Source organism: Ammospiza caudacuta, chromosome 3 (genome assembly GCF_027887145.1).
Source record: "Ammospiza caudacuta isolate bAmmCau1 chromosome 3, bAmmCau1.pri, whole genome shotgun sequence".
Taxonomy (NCBI): Eukaryota; Metazoa; Chordata; class Aves; order Passeriformes; family Passerellidae; genus Ammospiza; species Ammospiza caudacuta.
This window is the reverse complement of record NC_080595.1, coordinates 48,031,253-48,046,431: the sequence shown is the minus strand read 5'-3', so window position 1 is coordinate 48,046,431 and position 15,179 is coordinate 48,031,253. Positions and strand designations below refer to the sequence as shown.

General features: G+C 37.5%; 1 protein-coding gene across 1 annotated transcript in view; it reads left to right on the top strand.

Moving 5' to 3' along the window:
- LYST (lysosomal trafficking regulator) overlaps positions 1–15,179 on the top strand; it is a 63,762-nt gene that overhangs the window by 7,521 nt on the left and 41,062 nt on the right. Inside the window, exons 5-15 of the mRNA XM_058801101.1 lie at positions 676–1,708; positions 2,620–2,781; positions 3,391–3,547; positions 5,580–5,806; positions 6,545–6,611; positions 7,406–7,515; positions 8,554–8,965; positions 10,008–10,152; positions 10,920–11,093; positions 12,536–12,696; positions 14,081–14,271. Coding sequence (XP_058657084.1) covers positions 676–1,708; positions 2,620–2,781; positions 3,391–3,547; positions 5,580–5,806; positions 6,545–6,611; positions 7,406–7,515; positions 8,554–8,965; positions 10,008–10,152; positions 10,920–11,093; positions 12,536–12,696; positions 14,081–14,271 — 2,839 coding nt within the window. The remainder of the gene's footprint in view (positions 1–675; positions 1,709–2,619; positions 2,782–3,390; positions 3,548–5,579; positions 5,807–6,544; positions 6,612–7,405; positions 7,516–8,553; positions 8,966–10,007; positions 10,153–10,919; positions 11,094–12,535; positions 12,697–14,080; positions 14,272–15,179) is intronic.

The following is a 15,179-nucleotide window of genomic DNA, read 5'->3' as shown; positions in this document are numbered from 1 at the left end:
TCAGAGTAAATCTGGTCCTGTGGGAAGGGGATGGGAGGTAAGTAACGTGGATGTCTACAAGCAAATATAGCATACTAAAAACCTCACAGTTCCTTACCCTAAATTTTGTATGAACTTAATATAATACTTGAAGAGTAGAAGAAGGAAAAAATAGACTTGGAAGCAAATATATGCAAAGTGTTTTGATATTGGACATGCTGACATAACAATTGCACAAAATCTTATGCTTGAAAGGTATTCCAGAATTTATTTGAAATTCATCATCTAGTGCAACTAGTAGACAGCTAGGAATGTGTCATCAAGTTCATTTAAGAAGGAATCACTGCTTTCTGGTGAAATCACCAAACAGAGAAATAGCTTCAATTGCTAATAAAAAATTTGGGCAAGGAAATACCACTGAAGAGTGAATGTCATAAATAGAGTTAATTAACCACCTTTAGTGTTTTGAGCATCATATATTTTTGTGGTCTGCATTTTAGAGGGAGATATTTCCTACATTATATCTCACAAAAAAGTTCAGTTTTCCACTACAAGCTGGACAATGCTGAGTTAGGATCCTAGAGTGCTGCAGACAAGTTCCTTTTCTCTTTAATTTACAGTAATTTATAGCAATTGCTGACTTACATGAGTTTTTGGGTGCTTTATAAAGTAACTTTCTTATGCTTTCTTTTGCAGAATAATTAGAGACTTGTTTCTGAGTTGTAATGGAGTGAATCAAATGATTGAGTTAAATTACTTAGATACGTTAAGAAGCCATTCTTTGAAGGTGTTAGAGACCTTGATACTCTGCCTTGATGATCAGCAGGAAGACCAAGCAACACCAGAACTGGAAGGCCTGAACAGTGAACAAAAGGAATCTATGTCCGACTTGCCCACTTCTCTTTGTAGCCAGCATGCTGTTTCAGAAGTTCCTCAAAGCCTGAGCAAGTTTTATGCTGGCTTGAAGGAGGCTTACCCAAAAAAGAAAAAGTTTGTCAGCCAAGACATTCATGTCAACACAATTAACCTGTTCCTCTGTGTTGCTTTTTTATGTATAAGTAAAGAAGCAGATGGTGATCTGGATTCCGCTAATGAGTGTGAAGATACATCAGGATATGATAGTACAGCCAGTGAGCCATTAGGCCACAAATTACCATATCTGTCCCTGGAAAGCCTTACTTTGCCCTCTCTGGAACATATTCATAGGGCTGCAGATATTTGGTCCATGTGTCGTTGCATCTATCTGTATAGTTCAGTTTTCCAGAGACAGTTCCACAGACTTGGAGGCTTTGAAGCGTGCCAGAGATTACTAATCCTAATAATTCAGAAACTTGCAAAAAATAAGGAAAAAGAGCAAGAAAAGAGGGAGAGAGTGTTGAGTGAAAGCAGCAGAAGTTCACATGGGAGTCCTCGAACTGAGCTCCTCAGCAAGGATGACTCTGTTCAGCTGGCTAAAAGCAGAGAGGTGACACAATTGGAGCTTGATAGTTCTGGCAGTCCTGCTGGTGCTGAGCAGCTGGTGCCTGACTCCGGCTCCTGTGACAGCCCTGGGAGTGTGGAACATGCTTTGGGTACTTCAGTTGCCAATCTTGAAGGGATAAGGACTTCTGCAAGAGAAGAGACTGAGTGGGCACTCCAAGGTATCAGACTTCTAGAAGCTCTGCTGACCATCTGCCTACACAGTGCAAGTGCCATGCAGCAGAAGACAGAGGTGGAGATGTTTCACCAGGTACTGTGCAACTTTACCTTCCTTTGCTCCTATTTGTTTCATATTATTGTAACAGTAGTTTAGTGAAAAGTTCTTCTAGGGAGGTAAAAACTTTATGCAGTTTTTATGGTACCATTTTTTGTATAGTACTGAAAGAGTACAGCTAAATAATGAGCTTAGTGGTCTGCTTGAGTAGTACTCTTTTCAGAAAGAGTATTCAATGGAGAGTGTGTGTGAAAGGGATGCTGCAGGAAAGCTGTGTAGGCAAGATGTGACCACTGTACCTAGTGATTCATGTTGTTTTTTGAGGATGGCTCTGAGCAGAGCATGGTGCTTGAGAAAAAACTACTGAAGGGCACAGATACTGAAAGGACACCTGAAAAAATTATTTCTTAAGCCTTAGAGGTGGAGTAATTCAGTATTCCACAAGAAGTTGTTAATTTACAAAAGACACCTTCGCTTTTCTTTAATGTTTAATTACTGTCTTGAATTTTACTTGACAATTTATTGCAAAGCAGGAGGTATTAAGTGCAGGAAAGACCCGGAAACTGGAGTTCTGTCTTGAACATTCACTGTTTTTATGATCTTGGACATGTCACACTCTGTCAACTGTTAGTAATGTGATGTGGTTTGAATGCGCAGCATACCTGAAGCTGTTTCAAAAATGTTTATTTTTGAAACAGCACTTTCACCTGCAAATTTTAGATAACGGCATTTTGCCAGATTTTTTCGGTGTGCAGGTTCCAATTTAATCTGTCATGACATATAGGATTAATCTTTATTTCAAGAGACTGGATGAAATCTGGTGGTTTTAGATGAGAAGTCAGATTAGTGTAGGTCAAAGGAGAAACTCCTAAATGAAAGAGCTAGAGTATTTCTTTTAGCTTGAAATAGTAACACAAATCAAAATGTTTTTCTCCCCCAAAACACAGAATACTTGTGTGGATGATATCTTACTTGAAATAAGAGAGCAGCTTGCTCAGTCAAAAGTGATAGAAACGGACTTGGCAAAGCCTCTCTTTGATTCACTGCTTCGTGTTGCGCTGGGCACTTTTTCTGCTGATCTGGATCATTCTGAAGAAAAAATTGAAAAGGTATGAAACACCAGCTAAACAGCCTCATTCTGAATAATACAAGATTTTCTGAGATTTGTTCTCTGGGTCTTTTTAAACCTGATAGGAAATGTTTAGATGTGTTTGATTATTGTGACAGTTGAAGATGAAATCTCTGCTTCTTGTACCAAAGTGGAATGCTTTTTATTGATATGGTCCCCACAATTACTGCTCAGAAATGAGTCATGCTTTTTCATCTCACAACAGTGTGATGAACTCTTAAAGGAAGGGCTTCAAATGGGAATGTTGAGTGACCTTGGTGGCTGTAGACATCTTCACCTCTTCACCTTTGAGTGAATGTCAAGGTGCATGCTGATGGTGATAGTGATTTAGAAACAGTTTTAATTCTGCTTCCTAAAACTTTGATCAGGTAGTTAGTAAGAAAAATCCCTCTTTGCAGATTCAGTTTTTTTACAGGATAATGAAGTATTTTTAACATATCTCAGGTTTCTTGGAAGTGTATGATTAATTTGTTTCTTTCCCCAGTGGGCTTAGAGAAAATAGGCATTTGGACAGTTCTGAATTATTTGCTTTTCTGATCCAAAGATATTTTTTCTGACCAATGACAGTCTATTTGGCTGTATTGTACAGACCCATTACATTGAGAAGGAGCCTGTGTCACAACCTGGAGAAATTTCTGAAGAAACTGAAGAATCACAATGCTGTAGTCTTAAGCTTTTTGCTGAAGAGGAAGGATATGAAGCAGATAGTGAAAGTAATCCTGATGATAGTGAAACGAAGAATGAAGGTAAATGGGAACTTTCTGAATATACAAAGCTGTCTTTTTGATATAGCAAAGCTTGTTTGTCTTTTGAGATGTACCAAAACAGTGCAAGCACTTTTAATAGATAGAAATAATTAACTTTTTCTTCCAGTAGGATGGAGTTACAAATGGAGAGACAAGTATTCTTACTGAGTGTTACAGAAATTGTTCTGTCTTGGTTGTTTTGGTGTATGTGACTCTTGCTCTAAAGTCATGTTGCTCAAGCGTATTATTGTGATCTAGAAACTCCAGAGATATGCACCAGTAGTTTTTTTGAAAATCAGTGCTCAAATTTTTTTCTTTAGGATTGTAACTGTCTGGTGAAAATTAAATAGTCTAATTGTGTTATAGAATACTAGATTGAAAGGGACCCCAAGGATCATCTGGTCCAGCATTTTTTCACAAAAGCACAATCTAGACAAGGTAGCCTGGCACCTTGTCCATCTGAATCTAAAGTACCCAATGTGCCACTTTTCTGGGGAGATATTTTCCAATGTCTGATTTGTCATTAGGGAAAACTTTCTCATTGTGTCCATGTGGAATTTCCCCAGAAGTAACATGTACCTGTTACCCTTTGCTTTGTCCACGTGACTTCTTGTAAAAACGGAGTCTACCTTCTTTGTAGACAGCTTTTAAATGGTGATAAGAAATCCTCTAAGCTGCCTTTTCTCAAGGCTGAGCAAGCCCAGTTCTCTCAACCTTCCCTCCTGTCTTTTTTGTGTAGTGGGGACATAACCAAACACAGCACTCTAGGTGTGGCCTGACAAGCACTGAATAGAGTAGGATAAAGGTTTTTTATCCCTGTTGATGATGCCCTTGTTGATGCAGCCCAGCATCCCACTGGCTTTCCTTGCCACAGCAGCACATGTTCACTCTTGCTGAGCTGGCTGCCCACTGGACCCCAGCTCTCCAGCCAGGCAGATCCCAGTCTATGCTGCACTCCTGGGTTCTATTTTCCCATGTGAACATAACATTTGTCCTTGCTGAACTTCATAAAGCTCTTGTTAGCCCACTCTTACAGCCTGTCCAGGCCTTCCTGCAGGATGCTCATTCCATATCAACCCTGCAGGTTTGTGGCTTGTGGAAGGCAATCAGGTTTGTCAAGCACTATTTGGCTTTTCCCAATCACATGCTTCATTTGACTTGATAGCCCCCTTGTTATACAACACATCCCATTATTCTGAACAATTGATGGGCACGTATCTTGCTGTATTCTGTTTGTGTAATTAACTTTAAACATGAATTTGCTTTAATTTTTTTTTCCTTTGCGCTGAGCACAGCTGGGTGCTTATCTTCTGGTATGAGATGCAGCATGAGCAGCTACAGTCTTTAATAGAACTGCATCAAACTGCTGCTGTTTACCTGCGTGACTAGGCTTTATCAATAGATTTATAATATTTTAAAAGCATTTCTGAATTAAAAAGTTAATCTGAAAAACTTCCATGATACACTTGCATGTAACATGTGTCTGTACCAAATAATTTTAAATAATTTATTTTAAAGTCTCTCTGAAATGTAACGGGGAGGCTTACATGTTTGGGGTTTTTTCTTGATTATCATGCAGCTATTCTGTCATGTGCATTTTCAGAATTAAATAACAAATTGCTTCATACAGCCTTTTAGTATGAAATTATATAAATTTGTCTCCTTTCTTGGTAAGTTCAAAGTTTGTGTAGAAGCTTGGGGCTCTGTTGCAATGATTTTAGTGTTGTGTTTCATGAACTGCATGTTTTGCCATTTCTGTATGTGTCCAATTCCCAGGAAATGAAGCCAGATAGTTTAAGACAATGTAATGGGGGAAACTGCATCCTTGCTCTTCTGTGTTGGCAGGAAAATAGAAAAATCTGAAGTGGAATATAAAACTATGCTAATCTCTGAAAATTGCATATAACCTAGTGATTATTTTTGTTTTGTACCTGTGAGAAGGTTGGAGATATGTCCTTGGAAGTTCTACTTAAATATGCCAACTGTATTCAGCTGAGTAAGTTTCAGTAAGAGACATGTGGTTTCTTTTTAGGAGCAGACACAAAGGCAGAACCAGGATGTACTGGTGCTTCAGGTTACTTTAATGGCCTGGCTGAAAACATCAATCAAGGAGAATTAATCTATCCTGAAATCTGCATGTTAGAATTAAACTTGCTCTCAGCTGGTAATGCAAGTTTGGATGTGCTTGCTCATGTATTCCAAAGCTGCCTGAATATCATCAATCAGAAGGAGAGGAATGCCACTGTCCTTATAGAACAGGTAAAAATGTTATTAACAGAGGTGGCAGTTTAGCGGTTGTGTATTTTTAATTTTATCATACCTAATAGAGTGATCTTGAATATTCTCACTTTTCATGGGATTTTATAAGATGTGAAACAGTGTAAATGACTGATATTGTCAACTGCCTTGCATTTAAGTTACCAGGAGCTAAGTAATTTATTAAAAGGTATCTGTCTGACAAAGCTTTTGAGTTTTTCAGGTGTCTTTCTTTTATCAAGACTGTTCAATCCCTACAGATAGATTTTATGATTGTCAGGGCCTTAAGGAAAAAAGGGCAGATATCTGCTTGTATGTATGTATATGTAAGCATTCTCAACTTTTTATTGAATATGTACTTTTAGAAACCATGAATCATGCAGCTGAAAAATATTCCATGCTTTTTTTCTTCATAACTTTGTATTAGAACTTAGTTGTGCAAATGGTCATGCCCTCATGATCCTTTGGAGTTTCTTTCAGTTGCCTTTTTTAACAGTTAAAATGGGTATCCTTCCTGCAACAGTTAATGATTTGACATTCAAAGTCTCTCTTCTGCAACTGAACTGTACAGAACACAAAAGATTGTTCATTGGCAAATGTAAACACAGTCCATTATTTCAAATAATCTTAATTATCATTAAAATCAATAGCAGGCAGGAATTGATTACAAGAATTTATTTCTTAGTTCTTTGAGCTGGGGGATATTCTTCAGATATTCATTTTACCTATTCTTTTGTACAGGGAGCTGTTAAACACCTTTTAGGAGGATTTCTGAATATATTGACACAAACAGAATCTAGTTTTCATGGTGAGTTAAAGGTCCAAGTAACTTAAATATTGGTTTTTAAAATCTAATGTATACACAGTCAAACAGTGCAAATGCAAAATTGACAAAGGAAATTCATTGGCGTGTGAATTTATGCAGCTGCTTTTTTAACTTGCAAGAAAGTTTAGTGTAAATATAGGGTTATTTCTGAGTTAGTGGAAATAAAGAAATACTGGCAAATGTGAAAATGACAATTGAAACCATAAACACTAGTGTGACAGTGTTAAACACTGCTGGGAAAAAATAGCAGGTGATGAATTCTCATTCCATCACAATGTAAGCCTGTATTTTCAATTTCTTTGTAACCCAGATCTTGATAATGCCTTGAGTTTTATTTCTAACTGGAAAGCTGCTAGCTAATCCAAGAATGTGGAAGCAGATGAAATGTTTGCCCTAAGGAAGATTCATGTATTGAGGGTGCTTCACAACAGGAGGTGATGTAAGCCCATCCCAGGACTTGGATCCATGGTGGCTTTGTGGGCAGAACCTTTGCCAGGCAGACACTTGGTTCTCAGACTTTCACTCTGTTTTGCAGACCTGGGACAAAATTTAGCATAGCACTGATTGATTCAATAAAATTCTGAATTATAGTGTCAGGAAGTACTGTTGGACCTCTTTAGAATTCATCTTGTAATTTTTATTGGTTCCTCAATCTGAAATGGTTTTGAAAAACACTTTCAATTAGAAATTAATCTTTCCTCATAATAGTATAGAATATGAGTCTTTAAAACTTAAAAAAATCCATTTCAAGAATATTATTGTCTCCTTATTTTTAGCATGTCAGATGGTGCTGGTAGATCTGCTGGTTTCCTTGATGAGTTCACAGACTTGTTCAGAAGAGCTGACTCTTCTCCTGAGGATATTTTTGGAGAAGACACCTTGTACGGTATGTAGGGAGTAACACATAGCAAAATTCAGAGGTCTAATGAGAAAAATGAAGCAAAAAGAAAATCCTTTTGTGCCCAATAATTTGGGGAAATAAGGAGATGCACAGCAATGTTTGAACTGATTGGAGCCAATAAAATTTGGTTGTAGAAATAGTTCCTCCCCAAAACTGGAAGAGGAAAGAGGAAGTGAGAAGATAAGGGTTTTGAACGGTGTGGTGGTCCTGGGAACTCTCTTCAGCACAAGAAACCAAGGATCTTCTCAAGGAGACTGACATTGTGGTTATGGATGACAGAACAATAATACCGTAAAATTAGAAGCAATTTCTTTAAAGTTATGAGGCATCTCACTATTTGGAGAATGCTTTAGCAGCAGGAATTACTTTCAATTGTGTCCTAAGTTGGTTGGTTTGATGCTGGAATCTACTGCTTGTGTGGGATATACTGCTGAAATAACTCTGTTGGTTTCTGTGAGAGTCTGTAGAAAAATACAAGTGGAAGAAAGGAAAAAAATTACTGGGCTGTGTGAAATAATACCACACCAAACAATAGAGTCACAAGTCAAATTTTCAATGGTAGCCTGTAATTATCAGCCAAATAACAAGAGAAACTTTTTGGCTTAAGGGCTTAGCTAGTTTTGTTACTGGTTATGCAGTAACAAAGTCATGGCCTGTGTGTGCTTTCTTAACCAGCCTTAAAACACAGGGTAAAAGGTGATATCTTTTTATGCACATAACAGGAGTGAGATAAGATTGTGCAATGACCACCTGCTGTATTTCAGCTGACTCCTAAGCAGGGTAACTTGAAGTCTGATCTGCCCAGACTAAATCCCCAAAGCTTTGTTGGCCCACAGTCTGTTGAAGTTGCTACCTGATGCTTTGCCAATGTGTTTAGGTTTGGATGTACAAACTCACTTCTCTTGGTAAAACATGAGTCCAAGTATAAATGAGGAGTAGGCTTCTATTTACTTACATGGTACTTGACTACATGATGTAAACAGTTTATTTTTTCTTCTCATTTATTTGTTTTATTTCTTTTAGGAGGTACTACTCAAGGGTGTATTGAAGATTGTAGACACTAATGTTTATATGAATCCATTACAATACCTTGCCTTTCCTTTGCTGAATGGCACAAATTCCTCACAAAAATGCGCTGGCACTTCCAACAATAAAAGTGCTGGACTACTGAAAAGAGCAAAATTGTCACAGAGTAAAAAAGAGGCAGATGGTGAAAACTTGAGTCACCAGCTACTTTCTTCTTGGCATGTAGCCCCAATTCACTTGCCTTTAGTTGGGCAAAATTGTTGGCCACACATGTCTGATGGCTTCAGTGTCTCCCTGTGGTTTCGTCTGGAGTATGCTCATGAAGCAGAAAATACAACAGAAAAGGGGAGAAAAGTCAAGAGGAGAAGCAGACTCATAGCTGTTAGAGAGAACAGTTTTGACAGCACAGGTGAGGATATAGTATTTTGTTTTTATTTAGGTAGCACTGAAGGATTCTAGTTACAAGTATTCCAATCTATGTACTGCATACAAAAGTTTGAAATTTTATGATTGCTATTGAACAGCAGTGGTAGTATTTCTGATTTTTTTTATTACTACTGTACCATATACTTAGAGATGCAACATTTCCACCCCTAGTTCTTGAATTAGATTAATGCCTGCTTCCTTAGAAATGTATTATTCTCATTGAATTTGTAACTTCAGTAACATTTATGCTACTTCATGTTATGATGAAAATAATGTATGCTGCAGCTGTAGTTATAGAAAACAGCTGCTCGAGTTTATTTGATTTCATGTATTGATGATCAAGCCTCAGGCTGACTCAGTATAACTCCTCTTAACTTTCCTTGTGTGTGCACCATCTAAATACCAACAGTATTTTCTGTTTGTGCTTTTGTAGGGACTCAACTGCTCTCAAACTGTTCTAAGCAGAATCTTTTGGATTATAATTTGTAAAGGGCAAATTCCTTATTTAAAATGTGTTCCATTCACAACACTTGGAATAATTTACTCTTTTTTCCTTCTTTTTTGTATTTAAATAGAATGAGGGAAAACCCAACCCTGTAACCTTGAAAATCACTAGGGTTGCTTTTGTTAGGTCTGTGCTTGTGCTTGGTAAACTAAGAATACTGATCATGCTTGAAGGGTAGGATGATTTGTGAAGAAAAATCTGAAGATTTCTTGGTGCACACTGATAGTTGAACATAGGAATGTAATCTGATATGTCAAAAGCATCATTGTTAGAGTGTATTCAGCTCAGTGGATTTATATGTTACAAACAGAAACATATAAAGTGCTGAGTTAGTGTTAAGTTCCTCTATTTTTGTTTGAGACCTAGGTGTCTAAAGAGAATCAAGCTTATTAGTCAACCCACTTGAGAAAACCAAACCACCTCAACCAAACAAAAGCCAGTTTCTTTTCACACTTGATACATGCTGTGAAAGGCATTGTTGTTGTATTATGTTGTAATTGCAACATGTTTATTTTTCTAGAAGAAACAAAGTCTGTAGGAATGGAATATGTAACCCTGGGAGACAAACTTGTTGAAGATGGCTGTATTCACATCATTTCACTGGGTTCCAAAGCTCTGATGATACAAGTTTGGGCAGACTTGAACACTGGAGCATTCATTTTTCGGTATGGTGTATTAGTCCAGAAGCAATCCTGTGGACATATTGTGTTGTAACCTGTAGTAGCAACTTACAGAGAGTACTGATGGAGAGTAGAGAACTTATTTCTATAGTAGAGACATCTTGCACACATCAAGTAGGTGTGTTGGATACAGATCTATAGGTTGATCAGCTTCAACTGTTAAGCTCTGGTCTTGCATGTTTCATGTAGTCATTTATAATTAACTGCCCACAAAGTAGCAATTCGAGTTCTAGTGAAATAACACAATAAATGTGAGATGATGGAAGAGATTTTTGCAGCTGTAGGTTTTCACACCTCAGCTGTGAAAATTGCTGCTGTGTAATACTTACTTGGGACAGTCTTTGTTTTAATCTTCTGAGCACATTTCAGCACTAATTTAGTTCTCGTAAATAATCCTTAAGTATCCTTGAAATGTGTCTAAAACTGCAATTTTAGAACACTTTATTTCCATGTTCAAAGCACCTGCATTTTTTCAGTAAATTGAATTCAACTTTTCTCTAAAATAAAGATATTTTTATCTTAAATGTAAGCAGATTTATGCAGACAAGTTAAATAGCAAAGGTGAAAGAGTTGTGATGATTTCCCTACCTTATGTTGAGTACTCTAAAAATAGAACTGTGATCAAAAAAATTACCTGTCAAAGTTAAGGAACACAATCTCAAATTAATGGATGTCAAAATGTGCAAATTTGGGCTTAAAATGAAAATATGAAAACACACACCTTCATTTTTTCTTTTTTGTTGTTTACATAGTATGTGCATGGATCCAAATGATGAGATGAAAGCTGGTCTGCTGGCACAGGCTGAATCTCCAGGGAATGTTTTCCTTGTGGGCAGGTGGCAGCATTTGGCATTAAAATACCTGCAGAAGCCAGAAGGCAAGAAAAATTTCCATGGAAAGCTGTTGCTCTGGGTTTCTGGTCAGAGGTAAAGAACACATTAGTTGTACCTAGATATTTATCTTCTTTTAAAGACATTTTCTGTTAAGAAAACATTGCAATATTTTGGTGCAAGCTGCAGTTAAGGTCGAGTGTTCTTCTAGGAGGACAGGAGAGGGAGTATGTTACACTGTTAGGAGTCTTTTGGAATATTTGAGATATCCAGAATATTAATGGATTACTTTGAGAATTCTCAGTTTATACCATGGACCAGTTCAGACATCAGTGTTTTTCTTCATCACAAATAAGTGAAAGAGGCAAGTACTACAAGATTGTGAGTAAGATCCAAAATAAGCTGTGGCATGAAGTTAGCAGTAGGCATAATGTTTCTGGTTGAATCCAAATTAAGGTGGTATAAGTCAGGTAATACTGTTGGAAGTAGGAATTAAGAGGAGTAGGAGAAAAGGCAGTCACTTTTTTCCACTGAGAAAAATGAATAGGGAAGAAGATAAAAAAATATTTCAGACAAGAACTGATGGTGAAAAGCACTACTTCCACTGCCAAGTTGAGGTCCATGCTCCTAAATTAGGTACCTGATACTAATGTGAGTGAGTACCTGATACTACTTGAGTGAGCCTGTGCCTGCATGAATTATTCACTGGTTAGAGAAATTGGAATTTATTAAATATCACGGTCTTTAGCCTTTCTTCTTAAAGTCCAATTTGTGAAGGCTATGTTAAGTCTGTGCATGCTGGTATTCAGTCAAGTCCAAATATGGAGATATAGGGGAAAGCTAAAAATACTGCAGTGTTCTCCCCATGTGTAGCTGTTGAGGCCTCTCTATATACAGATTTAGTTGCTAGTTTGCTAATAGTTAGGCTCTTTCAGGAAGCTTTGAATGACCTTTACAGTCCAATCAGTCTGTTTAAGTAAAGGCACTTAAAGTTAATTGGATGCTTTCTGAAAGCATCAGGCTTATTGCCTGTGGCTGTGCAGCTCACCAGTTCTGTCAATGTTTCTTGGTCCAAGCAAATCCTCAACTTGGTGTTTTCCAGCCTTTGGGTACCACAGTTTTTATGATGTGCATTTGCCTGCTCAAAGGACTTTGAGTTGTTAGGAATAGTAGAAATGATTGAAAAGTTGTGGTATCTTAGAAGTGTGTAGAGTGTTACATACCATTTCCTCTTTGAGGTCAGAGGAAAGAAGGAAGGTATTTCAGAGCTAGGAAAACTTGATTTCATGGCAACCTTAGCTGGGACTCTATTCATCTGTTCTCTGCCATATTGGAATGCATATATCTTATGTTACTGAGTTTTAAGGTGCTTGGAAGTTGAAGAGGACTTCAGTAATTTATTGTTGATGACAGCATGGCTTCTCACCTACTGAATTCAGCTGAATTTTAAATGAATTTTAAGCCTCAGCTGAATATCTTAGATAGCAATTTTGATCAGTTCTTAATATTTCAACTTGTTTGTTTATATGTATTTTTAGGCAATGTGAGATTAATTTAGATTTTGCACTACCAAGGAAAACAAGCTTATCATCTGACAGCAACAAAACGTTTTGCATGATTGGCCATTGCACATCATCCCAAGAAGATCTGCTCCGATTGTCGGGTAGATGGGATCTTGGAAATCTGCTTCTATTTAATGGTACTTTTGTATGCTTTTTCCTTGAATAAGTGTTCATTTCCTCTTTCCCCTCCAAAACCAATTGCTTACTTTAATGTCTTTTTTAACATGCCAAGTTTTTACAGTAAAAACAACAATACACCCTTTAGCATCATAATATATCAGGGAGAATGTAGGCAAATGTTCAGTATTGGAGACACCCTAATGTGTCCTTCTGCCATATTCTCTTGCTTTCTGTTTAGTGGCATAATTGGCAAATTTCTTATAATTTTTTAAAATAATACCTTGGGGTAGGGGATAGAAAGATAGTGATATTTGCTGTATTTTTTTTTTCTTCAAGCACTCAGTCTCTTACCTGGAAAATGGATTTCACTTACCTCCTGCTAACTTGCTACCTTAAAATTGCATTAAGCATATTAAAAAGCTAACAAAATTTGAACCACAGAATGCTCTGAGTTAAGCAAGCTTATTTCTGGAGCTTGTAGTGATACTTTAGGGATTTCTTAGATGTATAATTCTCCTCCGTCCTTGGGAGGTCTTATCTAGTACTTCTGGGTGTTTGCTTAATGCTGAAGGCTGGAACCCTGCTGCTTTGTCACCTGGCATTTCAGATGATGTGGCCCAGTCAGGACTGCTCCACAAGTGAGATCAGTTTGCCCAGCATGTGTGATGCATGCAGGTCCTGTGTGTGCAGATGTGCATTTGTGGGCCATAGGTGAGAAACTTGTCATAAGTGTAACCTGTAGAATCTACATGGTCTGGTTCCCACTTGCCTGCCACCTGTGTAACTGCTGTATCCAGAGAGCCCTGAATTTGCTGCTGTACAGTTATCATGCACCCTCACATCAGACCTGAGTCCTTCCGGATGCTTCTTTGGAGTTTGTGTTCTCAGGTCACAGATGACCCAAGATGTGCTGCCCAGAAAGGGGAGGAAGGTTTATTTCGTCTCCTACTTCCTATGGGTTTTTTTCCCCTTCTGTCAGTTGTAGTGAGCTGCTGTTGCATCCTGCTCAGTCACTGCCCAAGTCTCCAAGACAATGCAGCATTTTGTTGCTATCTGTAAACTTGCTATGCTTTGAAAGCTTTGAGGAGGCTTGGATAGATGACTTTTTAATTCTAAAAAGTGAAATTATTCAGAGATGTTGATCTTCAGTTCATGCAGGTAGTTTTCCTGACTTGGTTTCAGTTGCCTTTGCCACTGAATTAATCTGGCCTGTGATATGTCAGAAATCACTGATCTACTGTAGCTAATAGCAGTCATTAGGCTGCACTAATTGTTTCATCATCAGAACCTAACAAATCCAGTTGGTGACGTTCCTTGTAAAGTCTCTAATCCTATTAACCAATGTATGAATTTTGGTTTATTGTATAGTAAAGAATTAACAGAGTATTTTCTGGATTTTAGGTGCAAATATTGGACCAGAGGAAGCATTTTACTTATACACGTGTGGCCCAGACTTCACATCTGTAATGCCTTGTAAATATGGCAAAACATTAACTGACTGCTCAAAGTACATAAGTAAAGAGATTCTACAATGTGAACAAATTAAGGAGCTCTTCATGACAAAAAAGGAAGTGGATGTTGGGCCTCTAATTGTAAGTTTCTACTTAAAAATGCTCCTTAATATTTTAGAACTGGTTAAGAAAGTGAGAGTGTTTTTCCTACTGTTTCCCAAAGTGCTTAATTTGATCAAAACAGAGATGATCAAATCCTCTTCTCATTAAGATTATTGTGGGGCTCTTCCTACTTATTTTAATGGGAGCTGACCTCCACACAGGGTGACCATTTTATCTTGCTTTAGGTTGGGTTCTGAAAATTTCTAGATGTTCCAGCATCTATAAATAATTTAAATCACACCCATTAAATCATTAATTCATGTACATTAAATCATAGTGGATAAACAGGTACCTCCAAAAGCTTTAGGATGGATACATAGCTCTTCCCTCCATTAGTGTAAAAATAGCCAAGGAATGCTAAATTAACCTTTTAAGATTAAAACTGAGAGGAGAAATGAGGATTTATCTGGCTTTAAGGAAGCAAAAGAATTATTCCAAATTCCTTGAAGGTTTTGGAGGAATTAAGTTTGCATCACGTTTGGCTGAAAAGTCATTTTCCAGCTGAGAGATACTGCTTTTCTCATCTTTCCTGCCTGAAACAGCCCTGCCAGATGCAGGTGTAAATATACTTATTGCTGGCAGAACAATAGAATAAAACTTGCTTGTCAGTGAAGCCTGCTATATTCTGGGAATTCATACACTAGTAATTCTTGCTGTATGAATTGTTCCCACTAGAGGGATTTTTCTGATTTCATTTTGTAGCTGTAGGCAAAGGCTCATTCTGCCTGGATGTGATCCCTGTAGACAATGGTACTAAACTTTGAGTAGGTTAAGAAGAAATGAATTGGATAAGAGCTTAAAAAATCAGTCATGCAATTTATAAGCTTATTTTGCCTTAAGGAGATAGGCAGAGGGAAGAACCATGTGCTCAAGTGATAAATGGATCT